The following is a 17,859-nucleotide window of genomic DNA, read 5'->3' as shown; positions in this document are numbered from 1 at the left end:
CCCTATGGGTCCTGGTCAACAGTAGTATACTACCCTATGGGTCCTGGTCAACAGTAGGACACTACCCTATGGGTCCTAGCTATGGGTCCTAGCTATGGGTCCTGGTCAACAGTAGCACATTACCCTATGGGTCCTGGTCAACAGTAGTACACTACCCTATGGGTCCTGGTGAACAGTAGTACACTACCCTATGGGTCCTGGTCAACAGTAGTTCACTACCCTATGGGTCCTGGTAAACAGTAGCACACTACCCTATGGGTCCTGGTCAACAGTAGTACACTACCCTATGGGTCCTGTTCAACAGTAGTACACTACCCTATGGGTCCTGGTCAACAGTAGTACACTACCATATGGGTCCTGGTCAACAGTAGCACACTACCCTATGGGTCCTGGTCAACAGTATCAAATCAAATCAAATGTTATTTGTCACATACACATGGTTAGCAGATGTTAATGCGAGTTTAGCGAAATGCTTGTGCTTCTAGTTCCGACAATGCTGTAATAACCAACAAGTAATCTAACTAACAATTCCAAAACTACTGTCTTATACACAGTGTAAGGGGATAAAGAATATGTACATAAGGATATATGAATGAGTGATGGTACAGAGCAGCATAGGCAAGATACAGTAGATGGTATCGAGTACAGTATATACATATGAGATGAGTATGTCAACAAAGTGGCATAGTTAAAGTGGCTAGTGATACATGTATTACATAAGGATGCAGTCGATGATATAGAGTACAGTATATACGTATGCATATGAGATGAATAATGTAAGGTAAGTAACATTATATAAGGTAGCATTGTTCAAAGTGGCTAGTGATATATTTACATCATTTCCCATCAATTCCCATTATTAAAGTGGCTGGAGTTGAGTCAGTGTCAGTGTCAGTGTGTTGGCAGCAGCCACTCAATGTTAGTGGTGGCTGTTTAACAGTCTGATGGCCTTGAGATAGAAGCTGTTTTTCAGTCTCTCGGTCCCAGCTTTGATGCACCTGTACTGACCTCGCCTTCTGGATGATAGCGGGGTGAACAGGCAGTGGCTCGGGTGGTTGATGTCCTTGATGATCTTTATGGCCTTCCTGTAACATCGGGTGGTGTAGGTGTCCTGGAGGGCAGGTAGTTTGCCCCCGGTGATGCGTTGTGCAGACCTCACTACCCTCTGGAGAGCCTTACGGTTGAGGGCGGAGCAGTTGCCGTACCAGGCGGTGATACATCCCGCCAGGATGCTCTCGATTGTGCATCTGTAGAAGTTTGTGAGTGCTTTTGGTGACAAGCCAAATTTCTTCAGCCTCCTGAGGTTGAAGAGGCGCTGCTGCGCCTTCTTCACGATGCTGTCTGTGTGAGTGGACCAATTCAGTTTGTCTGTGATGTGTATGCCGAGGAACTTAAAACTTGCTACCCTCTCCACTACTGTTCCATCGATGTGGATAGGAGGGGGTTCCCTCTGCTGTTTCCTGAAGTCCACAATCATCTCCTTAGTTTTGTTGACGTTGAGTGTGAGGTTATTTTGCTGACACCACACTCCGACCTGTAGGCCGTCTCGTCGTTGCTGGTAATCAAGCCTACCACTGTTGTGTCGTCCGCAAACTTGATGATTGAGTTGGAGGCGTGCGTGGCCACGCAGTCGTGGGTGAACAGGGAGTACAGGAGAGGGCTCAGAACGCACCCTTGTGGGGCCCCAGTGTCAACACTGGGGCCCCACAAGGGTGCGTTCTGAGCCCTCTCCTGTACTCCCTGATCAGCGGGGAGGAGATGTTGTTGCCTACCCTCACCACCTGGGGGCGGCCCGTCAGGAAGTCCAGTATCCAGTGTCCAGTACCCAGTTGCACAGGGCGGGGTTGAGACCCAGTACACTACCCTATGGGTCCTGGTCAACAGTAGTACACTACTGGTCAACAGTAGTACACTACCCTATGGGTCCTAGCTATGGGTCCTGGTCAACAGTAGTACACTACCCTATGGGTCCTGGTCAACAGTAGTACACTACCCTATGGCTCCTAGCTATGGGTTCCTGGTCAACAGTAGTACACTACCCTATGGGTCCTAGTCAACAGTAGTACACTACCCTATGGGTCCTGGTCAACAGTAGAAGCAACTGGTCCCCAGCTTTAGCATGGCCATTTAGCCAGGTAGCCTAGTGGTTAGAGCGTTGGACTAGTAACCAAAAGGTTGCACGGTCAAATCCCTGAGCTGACAAAGTAAAAACCTGTCGCTCTGCCCCTGAACAAGGCAGTTAATCCACTGTTCCTAGACCAGTTAATCCACTGTTCCTAGACCAGTTAACCCACTGTTCCTAGACCAGTTAACCCACTGTTCCTAGACCAGTTAACCCACTGTTCCTAGACCAGTTAACCCACTGTTCCTAGACCAGTTAACCCACTGTTCCTAGATCAGTTAACCCACTGTTCCTAGACCAGTTAACCCACTGTTCCTAGACCAGTTAACCCACTGTTCCTAGACCAGTTAACCCACTGTTCCTAGACCAGTTAACCCACTGTTCCTAGACCAGTTAACCCACTGTTCCTAGACCAGTTAACCCACTGTTCCTAGGCCAGTTAACCCACTGTTCCTAGACCAGTTAACCCACTGTTCCTAGGCCGTCATTGAAAATAAGATGTTCTTCTGAAACTGACTTACCTAGTTAGCCAGTGTCATATTCAACTGGGCCCCAGCTTTTACATGGCCATTTAGCCAGTGTCATTTCTAAACGAGAGCGATTAGGAAGTGATTGGTAGTGATGCTATTGATGATGATGACAGTGATATTGATGATGCTAATGATGTTTTAGCTGAATGTTATCTCAGCAGTGTTGCTGTTAGCGTGCCGGTTTCTAGGGGTTCTTTTCTCCGAGATGTTTTAGGTTTTAAACACTATCTTCCTCTAGGGTGTGTTAGGGTTGTGTTGTGTTTAAAATAGTCTCTGTTCATCCCTGTCGTCTGTTATAAATTAGCTCCCATCCTTTTCCCACGACATCCCCGGAACCAGTATTTTTGAAGGGAGAGGAGTTCTCCCTCTCTCTCTTTCTCTCTCCCTCTCTCTCTTTATGTCCATTTCTCTCTCTCCATTTACAACCCACAGCTCAGAGGCTGTCAAGAACATCAGCCTTTCTGCCCTTAAAGTCTATATTTATTTACAGGGCAGATAGAATCACCCCTGGGGGGGTTACAGCATTGAACACCAGCTTTCCAGGAGGAAATTAAACCCTTCTCTTCTATGGCACAGAGATGAAGTTCTGGTTCAAACACATTGCCTTTCTATTTCCCCGCTCTAAGTTGCTGTACTCCGTGGGGAACCCTTTGAAGAACCCTTTTGGGTTACGTATCAAAGGGACAACCCTATTTGGGTTCCGTGTAGAACCCTTTTCGGTTACGTATCAAAGGGACAACGCTATTTGGGTTCCGTGTAGAACCCTTTTGGGTTACGTATCAAAGGGACAACCCTATTTGGGTTCCGTGTAGAACCCTTTTGGGTTACGTATCAAAGGGACAACCCTATTTGGGTTCCGTGTAGAACCCTTCCCACAGATCCCGTTTGCAACGCGTCCATCCGTCCGTCCGTCTGTCTGTCCGTCTGCATAACTGAGGCATGAGATAGAGACAGGCCCGTTGAGCAGCTGCACACAGAATTGAAAACAGCAGAGAAAAGCTTCCACAACATATCTGCTCTTTTACAAAATCCATCTGGAGTCTGAATATTGTTTTTGTTTTTTTAACAGAGATTTTCAGCAGCAAAACATGGATAGTATAAATCATAGACTGTCTTTGTCTTGGTAATTATGGATATAATCAGAACATCATGTTGATCAAAGTACCACTCTGTGAAGCCCTGTGAAGGAAGGTCGGGGGCGTGTTGCTGTGTTTCACACTCTGGCACCCACTCTGTGAAGCCCTGTGAAGGAAGGTCGGGGGCGTGTTGTTGCTGTGTTTCACACTCTGGCACCCACTCTGTGAAGCCCTGGGTAGGAAGGTCGGGGACATGTTTTTGTATTCAGACAAAGATAAGAGGAAGATAATATTGAGTTAGAGACACCAAGGAGATGACTTAGCAGAAAGCTACTAACTATCTTTGAGTCTCCTGAATGGCACCCTATTCCCATTATAGTGCACTACTTTAGACAAGAGCCCTATGGGGAATGGCACCCTATTCCCATTATAGTGCACTACTTTAGACAAGGGCCCTATGGGGAATGGTACCCTATTCCCATTATAGTGCACTACTTTAGACAAGGGCCCTATGGGGAATGGTACCTTATTCCCATTATAGTGCACTACTTTTGACTAGAGCCCGATGAGTCTAGAGGGTGCCATTTGGGACGAATACTATGTTAGTGAAAACACAGACATGTAGATACACTGGCTCCTCATGACAAGTTCTGGGAGGTTGTTTATCAGGCCTGCCATTACTGCACTTGGAATACAAGGTTGTAAACTACAAGGTTTAGTCTGTGGATGAAGAGTGATCAGATAAAGTAGGGTTTTGTATGTTAGGTTAATTACATATCTTTACAGTAGTATAGACATACTGTATGTTTCCAGTTTCCAAAGAATAATTATGTCCCTTAGAGAGGAGATTTGAAACAGACACAGTATGTATTGTACTTACTGAGTCATTCATATAGTTGTATTGTACTTACTGAGTCATTCATATAGTTGTATTACACTTACTGAGTCATTCATATAGTTGTATTGTACTTACTGAGTCATTCATATAGTTGTATTGTACTTACTGAGTCATTCATATAGTTGTATTGTACTTACTGAGTCATTCATATAGTTGTATTGTACTTACTGAGTCATTCATATAGTTGTATTGTACTTACTGAGTCATTCATATAGTTGTATTACACTTACTGAGTCATTCATATAGTTGTATTACACTTACTGAGTCATTCATATAGTTGTATTGTACTTACTGAGTCATTCATATAGTTGTATTGTACTTACTGAGTCATTCATATAGTTGTATTACACTTACTGAGTCATTCACATAGTTGTATTACACTTACTGAGTCATTCAATTAATACTTGTTTTGAGGGTGAATCTGTCAGAGAGATTTCTGGCCTTAGTGAGCAGTCCCATTCTCTAACCAACCAATCCTCACTGAGCAGTCCCATTCTCTAACCAACCAATCCTAACTGAGCAGTCCCATTCTCTAACCAACCAATCCTAACTGAGCAGTCCCATTCTCTAACCAACCAATCCTAACTGAGCAGTCCCGTTCTCTGTCCAACCATTCCTCACTGAGCAGTCCCATTCTCTAACCAACCATTCCTCACTGAGCAGTCCCATTCTCTAACCAACCAATCCTCACTGAGCAGTCCCATTCTCTAACCAACCAATCCTCACTGAGCAGTCCCATTCTCTGACCAATCCTCAGTGAGCAGTCCTATTTTCTGACCAATCCTCACTGAGCAGTCCCGTTCTCTTACCAATCCTCAGTGAGCAGTCCCGTTCTCTGAGTCAGCGGTGCACAGGTGTGTCAGTGGTGCACAGGTGTGTCAGTGGTGCACAGGTGTGTCAGTGATGCACAGGTGTGTCAGTGGTGCACAAGTGTGTCAGTGGTGCACAGGTGTGTCAGTGGTGCACAGGTGTGTCAGTGGTGCACAGGTGTGTCAGTGGTGCACAGGTGTGTCAGTGGTGCACAGGTGTGTCAGTGGTGCACAGGTGTGTCAGTGGTGCACAGGTGTGTCAGTGGTGCACAGGTGTGTCAGTGGTGCACAGGTGTGTCAGTGATGCACAGGTGTGTCAGTGGTGCACAGGTGTGTCAGTGTTACACAAGTTGTCGACAAGTTGCTAACATGTTGATGTGTCTCTAAAATCAGTTATGATGCCCAGAACGGTTTTGCCCGTGACATATCCTGTTTCTATTGAATCCTTTCTCAATATATAGAAAATAACATTAAAACTCTACTACATATATTTATGTCCTTATTTGATCTTTCAGGCTTAAATTGAACCTTTTCTCTTCTGCTCCAGGTGCGTTCATCGTGTGCTGGACTCCAGGCCTCGTTCTCCTCCTCCTCGATGTGTTCTGTGCCAACTGTAACGTCCTGGACTTTGAGAAGTTCTTCCTGCTTCTGGCTGAGTTTAACTCTGCTATGAACCCCATCATCTACAGCTACCGGGACAAGGAGATGAGCGCCACCTTCAAGCAGATCCTGTGCTGTCAGCGCCAGGAGAACGTTAACGGGACGGCAGCCGAGGGCTCCGACCGCTCAGCCTCCTCTATCAATCACACCGTGCTGAGTGGAGGGAAACAAAACAATGATCACTCAGTGGTGTGAGAGGAGGAGAGGAGGACAGGAGAGGGACTGGGGCTGGAGACAGGAGGAGAGGGACTGGGGCTGGAGGTGGAGATAGGAGAGGGGCTGGAGGGAGAGGACAGGGGAGGAACTGTGACTGGAAACAGGAGAGGATAGGGATTGGGACTGGTGCTGGAGATGGAGAGAGGAGAGGGATTTGGGATGGAGCTGGAGAGGAGGGGGACTGGTGCTGGAGATGGAGAGGGGGAGAGGAGAGGGACTTGGGATGGAGCTGGAGAGGGGGAGAGGAGAGGGACTGGGGCTGGAGCTGAAGACAGGAGGAGAGGACAGGGATTGGGGCTGGAGCTGGAGACAGGAGGAGAGGAGAGGGACTGGGGCTGATCACAGGAGGTGAGGGACATGGGGCTGGAGCTGGAGCTGGAGACAGGAGGAGAGGGGCTGGAGTTACAGACAAGAGGAGAGGAGAGGGACTGGGGCTGATCACAGGAGGTGAGGGACTTGGGGCTGGAGCTGGAGACAGGAGGAGAGGAGAGGGACTGGGACTGGAGCTAAGTGGGGCTGCAGCCAGGAGAGGCTGCAGTGTAGAGCCCATCCCCGGGGTGGCCAGGAGATGGGTGGGAGAAGGAGGGCAGGCAGGGGCCAAGGAGGTGGGTGGGATATGGACTATAGGTCTAACATTACTATAAAGCCAGGTGATGGATTCTAGATCTAATGTTACTATAAAGACCAGGGTGATGGACTATAGGTCTAACATTACTATGAAGACCAGGGTGATGGACTATAGGTCTAACATTACTATGAAGACCAGGGTGATGGACTACAGGTCTGACATTACTATGAAGACCAGGGTGATGGACTATAGGTCTGACATTACTATGAAGACCAGGGTGATGGACTATAGGTCTAACATTACTATAAAGACCAGGGTGATGGACTATAGGTCTGACATTACTATGAAGACCAGGGTGATGGACTATAGGTCTAACATTACTATGAAGACCAGGGTGATGGACTATAGGTCTAACATTACTATGAAGACCAGGGTGATAGACTATAGGTCTAACATTACTATGAAGACCAGGGTGATGGACTATAGGTCTAACATTACTATGAAGACCAGGGTGATGGACTATAGGTCTAACATTACTATAAAGACCAGGGTGACAGAATGCAGAAAAAGAAGAAGCTAATGCCCTCTTGCTCTGAGGGTTGGAAACCGAGGGTAGAGGCATCGCAAGACTCTGATAGGCTGTTAGTTATTTGTTTTCTATTTTGTAAAAAATGGTTGTTGTTGTTGATACCACATGAACTATTTAAAGACTAATCTATGAATATGTAAAGAACTGGCTAATGTATAACCACTTCTCCAATATATAACCTGCTCTATATTTCCCTCTCTTTCTTACTGACCTTCTTGCCTTACTTTGGTTAGTCTCAAATGGCACCCTATTCCATACACAGTGCACTACTTTTTGACCAGTACCCAGGGCCACCTAGTCCACTATATAGGGAATAGGATGCCATTTGGGACGTATGCAAACAGAAGCTTGTAAACTTGAAAGATGAAGATTCTGTCCGGTCAATATTTCTGCTAATCTCATCCTCACAGTGCCACGGAAACAAACCGCCCTGATGTCTAACAGCTTACACTATAGTACTTATCGTTATAAACACATTACCCCATCATCATACGGTATGAAGATGTGTCTTTCTCAATGGCTGAATAGCTTTTTAGCCAAGTATTTTAGTCCTTAGTGTGATCACAACACTTAGATTCTTGTTAGTGTATTCTGTTGTTTGAGCCAGACCACAGTGGAGCACTCTTTCTTTCAAAGGTTTTAACATCACAAAGTAGGTTGTCTGATAAGATCTGGGTCTGTGTCCTAAATGGGCCCTGATCAAACTAGTGCCCTAAACAGGGAATAGGATTCCATTTTTGGGACGTAGCCCTGTTCATCATTTTAACTTTCTGTTCCAAAGTGTGTTGATCTATTGACAGAAAGCTTGGGACCTATTTTACCTAACTCAACCTAAAGCTTTGGCTGGATTCCACCCTTAGGATTACAGGCTAAAAGCCTATGAATATCAAACACTTAACACAACGGATGTCGTTCCTCAGGAGAACGTGTTATAATCATTTAAACTTTACGTTGGCTTTAAGCCAAGTATGAATTCCAAGTATGACAGACCGTTTGGGACCACTGATTTGATAGGTGGTAAACATGCGGTCTTCTGCAATAAAACTGTTTTTTTTTAATCAATTTACGTGTCAGCAGTCAAGTTAAGATATTGAACATTCAAGAAGTGTCTCCGGCCACATCATGATGATGTATTTTTCATCACATGAAGCTTATTACATCATCATCACGATGCGGATGATGACGCTTTTCTTCTTGAAAGTCCAATATCTTAACTTGACTGGTGACACGCAACACATTTTGAACCTGGAACTGTGGACTAATGAAAATAAATATGTACAAAAATATATATTTTTTTACAGAATTTTTCCTGCCTTTGTTCTGATAGCATGTTTTTGACCAAGCAGAAAGCATAAACATTCCAGACTTCAGGTACATACACTCTTGTCCTTGACGATGACCGAAGGAAATGCTTCTCAGTTTATCGACAGTTAAGGTATAGAGTGGCTATAGATGGCTTTATGTGCCTATAGGTTTATTTATGCTATTGATCTGAATGGGAAACTATAATTCAGCTAGATAGCAAACATCTAGTCAAGCAGCATGATGACCTAATAGTGTTACATCTAATGATGTAAGAAAATAGTTGATAATGTCACATCAAGGCTGTAATGTGTGTCTGTCCTATAAGCATCTGCAATATGGACACGTCCCTGTCTTCATAACCCATACCTTCATCCTGAGTGTGTACGAGACGGTCCCTGTCTTCATAACCCATACCTTCATCCTGAGTGTGTACGAGACGGTCCCTGTCTTCATAAACCATACCTTCATCCTGAGTGTGTACGAGACCATCCCTGTCTTCATAAACTATACCTTCATCCTGAGTGTGTACGAGACGGTCCCTGTCTTCATAACCCATACCTTCATCCTGAGTGTGTACGAGACGGTCCCTGTCTTCATAACCCATACCTTCATCCTGAGTGTGTACGAGACCATCCCTGTCTTCATAACCCATACCTTCATCCTGAGTATGTACGAGACGGTCCCTGTCTTCATAACCCATACCTTCATCCTGAGTGTGTACGAGACGGTCCCTGTCTTCATAACCCATACCTTCATCCTGAGTGTGTACGAGACGGTCCCTGTCTTCATAACCCATACCTTCATCCTGAGTGTGTACGAGACGGTCCGTGTCTTCATAAACCATACCTTCATCCTGAGTGTGTACGAGACGGTCCCTGTCTTCATCACCCATACCTTCATCCTGAGTGTGTACGAGACGGTCCGTGTCTTCATAAACCATACCTTCATCCTGAGTGTGTACGAGACATACACCATTGAAAAGTTTGGGGTCACTTAGAAATGTCCTTGTTTTTAAAAGGAAAGCACATTTTTTTGTCCATTAAAATAAGATCAAATTGATCAGAAATTCAGTGTAGACATTGTTAATGTTGTAAATGACTATTGAAGCTGGAAACGGCAGATTTGATTATGGAATATCTACATAGGAGTACAGAGGCCCATTATCAGCAACCATCACTCCTGTGTTCCAATGACACGTTGTGTTAGCTAATCCAAGTTTATCATTTTAAAAGGCTAATTGATCATTAGAAAACACTTTTGCAATTATGTTAGCACAGCTGACAACTGTTGTACTGATTAAAGAAGCTATAAAACTGGTGTTCTTACGCTAGTTGAGTACCTGAAGCATCAGCATTTGTGGGTTCGATTACAGGCTCAAAATGTCCAGAAACAAAGCACTTTCTTCTGAAACTCATCAGTCTATTCTTGTTCTGAGAAATGAAGGCTATTCCATGCGAGAAATTGCCAAGAAACTGAAGATCTAGTACAACGCCGTGTACTACTCCCTTCACAGAACAGCACAAACTGGCCCTAACCAGAATAGAAAGAGGAGTGGGAGGCCCCGGGAAACAACTGAGCAAGAGGACAAGTACATTAGAGTGTCTAGTTTGAGAAACATACTCCTCACAAGTCCTCAACTGGCAGCTTCGTTAAACAGTGCCCGCAAAACACCAGTCTCAATGTCAACAGTGAAGAGGCGACTCCGGGATGTTGACTTCTAAGCAAAGTGGCATTGGAACACAGGAGTGATGGTTGCTGATAATGGGCCTCTGTACTCCTATGTAGATATTCCATTATAAATCTGCCGTTTCCAGCTTCAATAGTCATTTACAACATTAACAATGTCTACACTGAATTTCTGATCAATTTGATCTTATTTTAATGGACAAAAAAATGTGCTTTCCTTTTAAAAACATGGACATTTCTAAGTGACCCCAAACTTCTGAACAGCAGTGTACATACCCCAGAACCACCATTGACTGTAGCCATTCTCAAAACAAGTGTTAGAAAATATGAAGAACCTTTGTATGTCTTTTCCTATATATATATACCATTGTACATACGTGTGTACGTATGAATGTTTGTATGTAAAATATATATTCAATGTTAATGAAGAAAGGGAATGTTTGTTGTTGGAAATTCTAACAGAACCATGTAATAACCAACACTGTTAAATCTGGATTGTCTTCTTTTTGCATTACGTTGATGACATTAAATTTGGGACCACAACAATTTTCTTCTATTTCTAAAAGCATTTTCAGAAACGTCTGGGAATCTGAAATCAAATGTCTATTCCATTACTACTAATCAACATGTATGGTTAAGATCAAATGTCTATTCCATTACTACTAATCATCATGTATGGTTAAGATCAAATGTCTATTCCATTACTACTAATCAACATGTATGGTTAAGATCAAATGTCTATTCCATTACTACTAATCAACATGTATGGTTAAGATCAAATGTCTATTCCATTACTACTAATCATCATGTATGGTTAAGATCAAATGTCTATTCCATTACTACTAATCAACATGTATGGTTAAGATCAAATGTCTATTCCATTACTACTAATCAACATGTATGGTTAAGATCAAATGTCTATTCCATTACTACTAATCAACAGGTATGGTTAAGATCAAATGTCTATTCCATTACTACTAATCAACATGTATGGTTAAGATCAAATGTCTATTCCATTACTACTAATCATCATGTATGGTTAAGATCAAATGTCTATTCCATTACTACTAATCAACATGTATGGTTAAGATCGTCAAATTAATGACAGTTGGCATGGGGTATGTACCAAATGGCACCATGTTCCCTGTATAGTGCACTACTTTTAAACAAGGCCCATAGAACTCTGCTCAAAAGTAGTGCACTATATAAGGAATAAGGTGTCAATTCAGACACATACTTAATCATTAGAAGTGGACTCATGCAGACAAGTGTTTCTATTCAGTCATACTATAACTATAGGAGATATATAGTAACTGTAGGAGTCATACAATCAATTCAGGAGTCACAGTATAACTGTAGGAGTCATACAATCACTTCAGGAGTCACAGTATAACTGTAGGAGTCATACTATAACTATAGGAGTCAGACTATAACTATAGGAGTCAGACTATAACTATAGGAGTCATACTATAACTGTAGGAGGCAGAATATAACTATATGAGTCAGACTATAACTGTAGGAGTCATACTACAAATATAGGAGATAGAGTATGTCTCCTATAGTTATAGTCTATCTCCTATATTTGTAGTATGACTCCTAAATCAAATCAAATCAAATGTATTTATATAGCCCTTCGTACATCAGCTGATATCTCAAAGTGCTGTACAGAAACCCAGCCTAAAACCCCAAACAGCAAGCAATGCAGGTGTAGAAGCACGGTGGCTAGGAAAAACTCCCTAGAAAGGCCAATACCTAGGAAGAAACCTAGAGAGGAACCAGGCTATGAGGGGTGGCCAGTCCTCTTCTGGCTGTGCCGGGTGGAGATTATAACAGAACATGGCCAAGATGTTCAATGTTCATAAATGACCAGCATGGTCGAATAATAATAAGGCAGAACAGTTGAAACTGGAGCAGCAGCACAGTCAGGTGGAAGTTGAAACTGGAGCAGCAGCATGGCCAGGTGGACTGGGGACAGCAAGGAGTCATCATGTCAGGTAGTCCTGGGGCATGGTCCTAGGGCTCAGGTCAGTTGAAACTGGAACAGCAGCATGGCCAGGTGGACTGGGGACAGCAAGGAGTCATCATGTCAGGTAGTCCTGGGGCATGGTCCTAGGGCTCAGGTCCTCCGAGAGAGAGAAAGAAAGAGAGAAGGAGAGAATTAGAGAACGCACACTTAGATTCACACAGGACACCGAATAGGACAGGAGAAGTACTCCAGATATAACAAACTGACCCCAGCCCCCCGACACATAAACTACTGCAGCATAAATACTGGAGGCTGAGACAGGAGGGGTCAGGAGACACAGTTATAGTCTGACTCATATAGTTATAGTCTAACTGTAGGAGTCATACAATCACTTCAGGAGTCACAGTATAACTGTAGGAGTCATACTATAACTATAGGAGTCAGACTATAACTGTAGGAGTCATACTATAACTATAGGAGTCATACTATAACTATAGGAGTCATACTATAACTATAGGAGTCAGACTATAACTATAGGAGTCAGACTATAACTATAGGAGTCATACTATAACTATAGGAGTCATACTATAACTATAGGAGTCATACTATAACTATAGGAGTCATACTATAACTATAGGAGTCATACTATAACTATAGGAGCCATACTATAACTATAGGAGTCATACTATAACTACTACTGTATAGGAGTCATACTATAAATGTTGGATTCTTAATATAAATGTAGGAGACATGATAAACCTCAGGGGTTATACTGTAACTGAATGAGTCATAATCCATTCAATCAACATAGCTGTATGAGTTAGTTATAATATAATATTTGAATTCAACCTATATCTGTAAGAGTCATACTATAAATGTAGGAGTCAAACTATAAATGTAAGAATCATCCTCCACTCAATCAACATAGAACAATGAGTTATAATATAGCTGTTGAATTCCACCTGTACCTGCAGGAGTCACACTATATCAGTAGGAGTCACACTATATCTGTAGGAGTCATACTTTAACTATAGGAGTCATACTACAACTATAGGAGACAGACTATAACTATAGGAGTAATACTATAACTATAAGAATCGGACTATAACTATAGGAGTCATACTACAACTATAGGAGTCATACTAACTATAGGAGACAGACTATAACTATAGGAGTCATACTATAACTATAAGAGACAGACTATAACTATAGGAGTCAGACTATAACTATGGGAGTCATACTATAACTATAGGAGTCATACTATAACTCTTAATATAAATGTAGGAGACATGATATAACTGCAGGAGTCATAATCCAATTCAATCAACATAGCTGTATGAGTTATAATATATCTGTTGAATTCAGACTATAACTATAGGAGTCATACTATATCTATAGGAGTCAGACTATAACTATAGGAGTCAGAATATAACTATAGGAGTCAGAATATAACTATAGGAGTCATACTATATCTATAGGAGTCAGACTATAACTATAGGAGTCAGAATATAACTATAGGAGCCATACTATAACTATAGGAGTCATACTATATCTATAGGAGTCAGACTATAACTATAGGAGTCAGGATATAACTATAGGAGTCATACTATAACTATAGGAGGCAGACTATATCTATAGGAGTCATACAGTAACTCTAAGAGACAGACTATATCTATAGGAGTCATACTATAACTCTAAGAGACAGACTATAACTATAGGAGTCATACTATAACTATAAGAGACAGACTATAACTATAGGAGTCAGACTATAACTATGGGAGTCATACTATAACTATAAGAGTCATACAGTAACTCTTAATATAAATGTAGGAGACATGATAACTGAAGGAGTCATACTGTAACTGTAGGAGTCATACTATAACTATAGGAGTCATACTATATCTATAGGAGTCATACTACAACTATAGGAGTCATACTATATCTATAGGAGCCATACTATAACTATAGGAGCCATACTATAACTATAGGAGCCATACTATAACTATAGGAGTCATACTATAACTATAGGAGTCAGACTATAACTATAGGAGTCATACTATAACTATAGGAGTCATACTATAACTAGAGAAGGCAGACTATACTATAGGAGTCATACTACAACTATAGGAGTCAGACTACAACTATAGGAGACAGACTATATCTATAGGTGTCAGACTATAACTATAGGAGTCAGACTATACTATAGGAGTCATACTACAACTATAGGTGTCAGACTATAACTATAGGAGTCAGACTATAACTATAGGTGTCATACTATAACTATAGGAGTCATACTATAACTATAGGAGTCATACAGTAACTCTTAATATAAATGTAGGAGACATGATAACTGAAGGAGTCATAATCCAATTCAATCAACATAGCTGTATGAGTTATAATATATCTGTTGAATTCAGCCTATATCTATAGGAGTCAAACTATAACTATAGGAGTCAAAGTACAGAATCCACAGAATCCCTTGTTGGATGCAGAATCTGGCAGAGAACTTTTCCGTGCAACAACGTCTCTGGAAAACTTCCACATTATTTCCACGTTTATCTGCTTCGATAACCAAGAAACCAGACCAGCTCGGCAGCAGAGAGACCAGCTAGCTGCAATCAGGTCAGTGCAGAGAGACAAGCTAGCTGCAATTAGGTCAGTGCAGAGAGACAAGCTAGCTGCAATCATGTCAGTGCAGAGAGACAAGCTAGCTGCAATCATGTCAGTGCAGAGAGACAAGCTAGCTGCAATCAGGTCAGTGCAGAGAGACAAGCTAGCTGCAATCAGGTCAGTGCAGAGAGACAAGCTAGCTGCAATCATGTCAGTGCAGAGACAAGCTAGCTGCAATCAGGTCAGTGCAGAGATACGAGCTAGCTGTAATCAGGTCAGTGCAGAGGGACCAGCTACCTGCAATCAGATCAGTGCAGAGAGACAGGCTAGCTGCTATTAGATCAGTGCAGAGAGACAAGGTAGCTGCTATCAGGTCAGTGCAGAGAGACAAGCTAGCTGCTATCAGGTCAGTGCAGAGAGACGAGCTAGCTGCTATCAGGTCAGTGCAGAGAGACAAGCTAGCTGTAATCAGATCAGTGCAGAGAGACGAGGTAGCTGCTATCAGGTCAGTGCAGAGAGACAAGATAGCTGCAGAGGCTAGCAGAGTAGAACACCTGTTTAGGAGAGGTGCTGGCTAGCAGAGTAGAACACCTGTTTAGGAGAGGTGCTGGCTAGCAGAGTAGAACACCTGTTTAGGAGAGGTGCTGGCTAGCAGAGTAGAACACCTGTTTAGGAGGGGTGCTGCCAGAGTAGAACACCTGTTTAGGAGAGGTGCTGGCTAGCAGAGTAGAACACCTGTTTAGGAGGGGTGCTGGCTAGCAGAGTAGAACACCTGTTTAGGAGAGGTGCTGGCAGAGTAGAACACCTGTTTAGGAGAGGTGCTGGCTAGCAGAGTAGAACACCTGTTTAGGAGAGGTGCTGGCTAGCAGAGTAGAACACCTGTTTAGGAGAGGTGCTGGCTAGCAGAGTAGAACACCTGTTTAGGAGAGGTGCTGGCTAGCAGAGTAGAACACCTGTTTAGGAGAGGTGCTGGCTAGCAGAGTAGAACACCTGTTTAGGAGGGGTGCTGGCAGAGTAGAACACCTGTTTAGGAGAGGTGCTGGCTAGCAGAGTAGAACACCTGTTTAGGAGGGGTGCTGGCTAGCAGAGTAGAACACCTGTTTAGGAGAGGTGCTGGCAGAGTAGAACACCTGTTTAGGAGAGGTGCTGGCTAGCAGAGTAGAACACCTGTTTAGGAGAGGTGCTGGCTAGCAGAGTAGAACACCTGTTTAGGAGAGGTGCTGGCTAGCAGAGTAGAACACCTGTTTAGGAGGTGTGCTGGCAGAGTAGAACACCTGTTTAGGAGAGGTGCTGGCTAGCAGAGTAGAACACCTGTTTAGGAGGGGTGCTGGCTAGCAGAGTAGAACACCTGTTTAGGAGAGGTGCTGGCAGAGTAGAACACCTGTTTAGGAGAGGTGCTGGCTAGCAGAGTAGAACACCTGTTTAGGAGAGGTGCTGGCTAGCAGAGTAGAACACCTGTTTAGGAGAGGTGCTGGCTAGCAGAGTAGAACACCTGTTTAGACCATACTGCTGGTGTCCTTTAGGAGGGGAGTTGTTCTGAGATCATACTGCTGGTGTCCTTTACAAAGGAGGGGAGCTGTTCTGAGACCATACTGCTGGTGTCCTTTACAAAGGAGGGGAGCTGTTCTGAGATCATACTGCTGGTGTCCTTTAGGAGGGGAGCTGTTCTGAGACCATACTGCTGGTGTCCTTTATAAAGGAGCGGAGCTGTTCTGAGATCATACTGCTGGTGTCCTTTAGGAGGGGAGTTGTTCTGAGATCATACTGCTGGTATCCTTTACAAAGGAGGGGAGCTATTCTGAGACCATACTGCTGGTGTCCTTTAGGAGGGGAGCTGTTCTGAGACCATACTGCTGGTGTCCTTTAGGAGGGGAGCTGTTCTGAGACCAGACTGCTGGTGTCCTTTACAAAGGAGGGGAGCTGTTCTGAGACCATACTGCTGGTGTCCTTTAGGAGGGGAGCCTTTCTGAGATCATACTGCTGGTGTCCTTTAAGAGGGGAGCTGTTCTGAGATCATACTGCTGGTGTCCTTTACAAAGGAGGGGAGCTGTTCTGAGATCATACTGCTGGTGTCCTTTACAAAGGAGGGGAGCTGTTCTGAGACCATACTGCTGGTGTCCTTTACAAAGGAGGGGAGCTGTTATGCAAGTGGTCAAACAAAACAGTAAACATAAGTAGATAGAGGGGCTGTTACTGCATCAATGCCCTCTACAATAGGATAGTATTCTGAGATTGGCCAGTGGGGTCACTTCTGAGATTCTAGTAAAAGGTGTTGTCAAGCAGTTGTCTATGACCCTCATTTACATTACTGTCCTATCCATGAGTACAACCGACCCACCCTTATCAGCAGGGGGGTAAGGACTGTCCTATCCATGAGTACAACCGACCCACCCTTATCAGCAGGGGGGTAAGGACTGTCCTATCCCTGAGTACAACCGACCCACTCTTATCAGCAGGGGGGTAAGGACTGTCCTATCCATGAGTTCAACCGACCCACCCTTATCAGCAGGGGGGTAAGGACTGTCCTATCCATGAGTACAACCGACCCACCCTTATCAGCAGGGGGGTAAGGACTGTCCTATCCATGAGTACAACCGACCCACCCTTATCAGCAGGGCTGGTAAGGACTGACGTATCAGATTGTACAACCGACCCACCCTTATCAGCAGGGCTGGTAAGGACTGACGTATCGGATTGTAAATCAAGCAAAGCTTGTTTTTCATCCTGAGGTAAATTATGTAAAGATTTGTTCTCCTGTTTGTTCTTAAGGAGATGAACAACATCTTTTTCAACCAGTCTGCAATATGTCTCAATAGACTGACTG

General features: G+C 43.6%; 1 protein-coding gene across 2 annotated transcripts in view; it reads left to right on the top strand.

Moving 5' to 3' along the window:
* Positions 1-8,754, top strand: part of lpar1 (lysophosphatidic acid receptor 1) — a 107,346-nt gene extending 98,592 nt beyond the window's left edge. The window contains exons 3-4 of one of the 2 annotated variants that reach the window (XR_004210163.1): positions 5,983-7,287; positions 7,405-8,754. Coding sequence is in view for 1 of the 2 variants with exons in the window: in XM_031826004.1 (XP_031681864.1) it covers positions 5,983-6,290 (308 nt within the window). In the remaining variant the exon portion in view is untranslated. Of the gene's footprint in view, positions 1-5,982 lie in introns of both variants that reach the window. The other variant, XM_031826004.1, reaches the window with a different exon arrangement.
* Positions 8,755-17,859: the final 9,105 nt, after the last annotated feature.

Source organism: Oncorhynchus kisutch, linkage group LG6 (assembly GCF_002021735.2).
Source record: "Oncorhynchus kisutch isolate 150728-3 linkage group LG6, Okis_V2, whole genome shotgun sequence".
NCBI classification, from domain to species: Eukaryota; Metazoa; Chordata; class Actinopteri; order Salmoniformes; family Salmonidae; genus Oncorhynchus; species Oncorhynchus kisutch.
The sequence above is the reverse complement of the archived record's forward strand: the minus strand, read 5'-3'. Positions and strand labels throughout refer to the sequence as shown.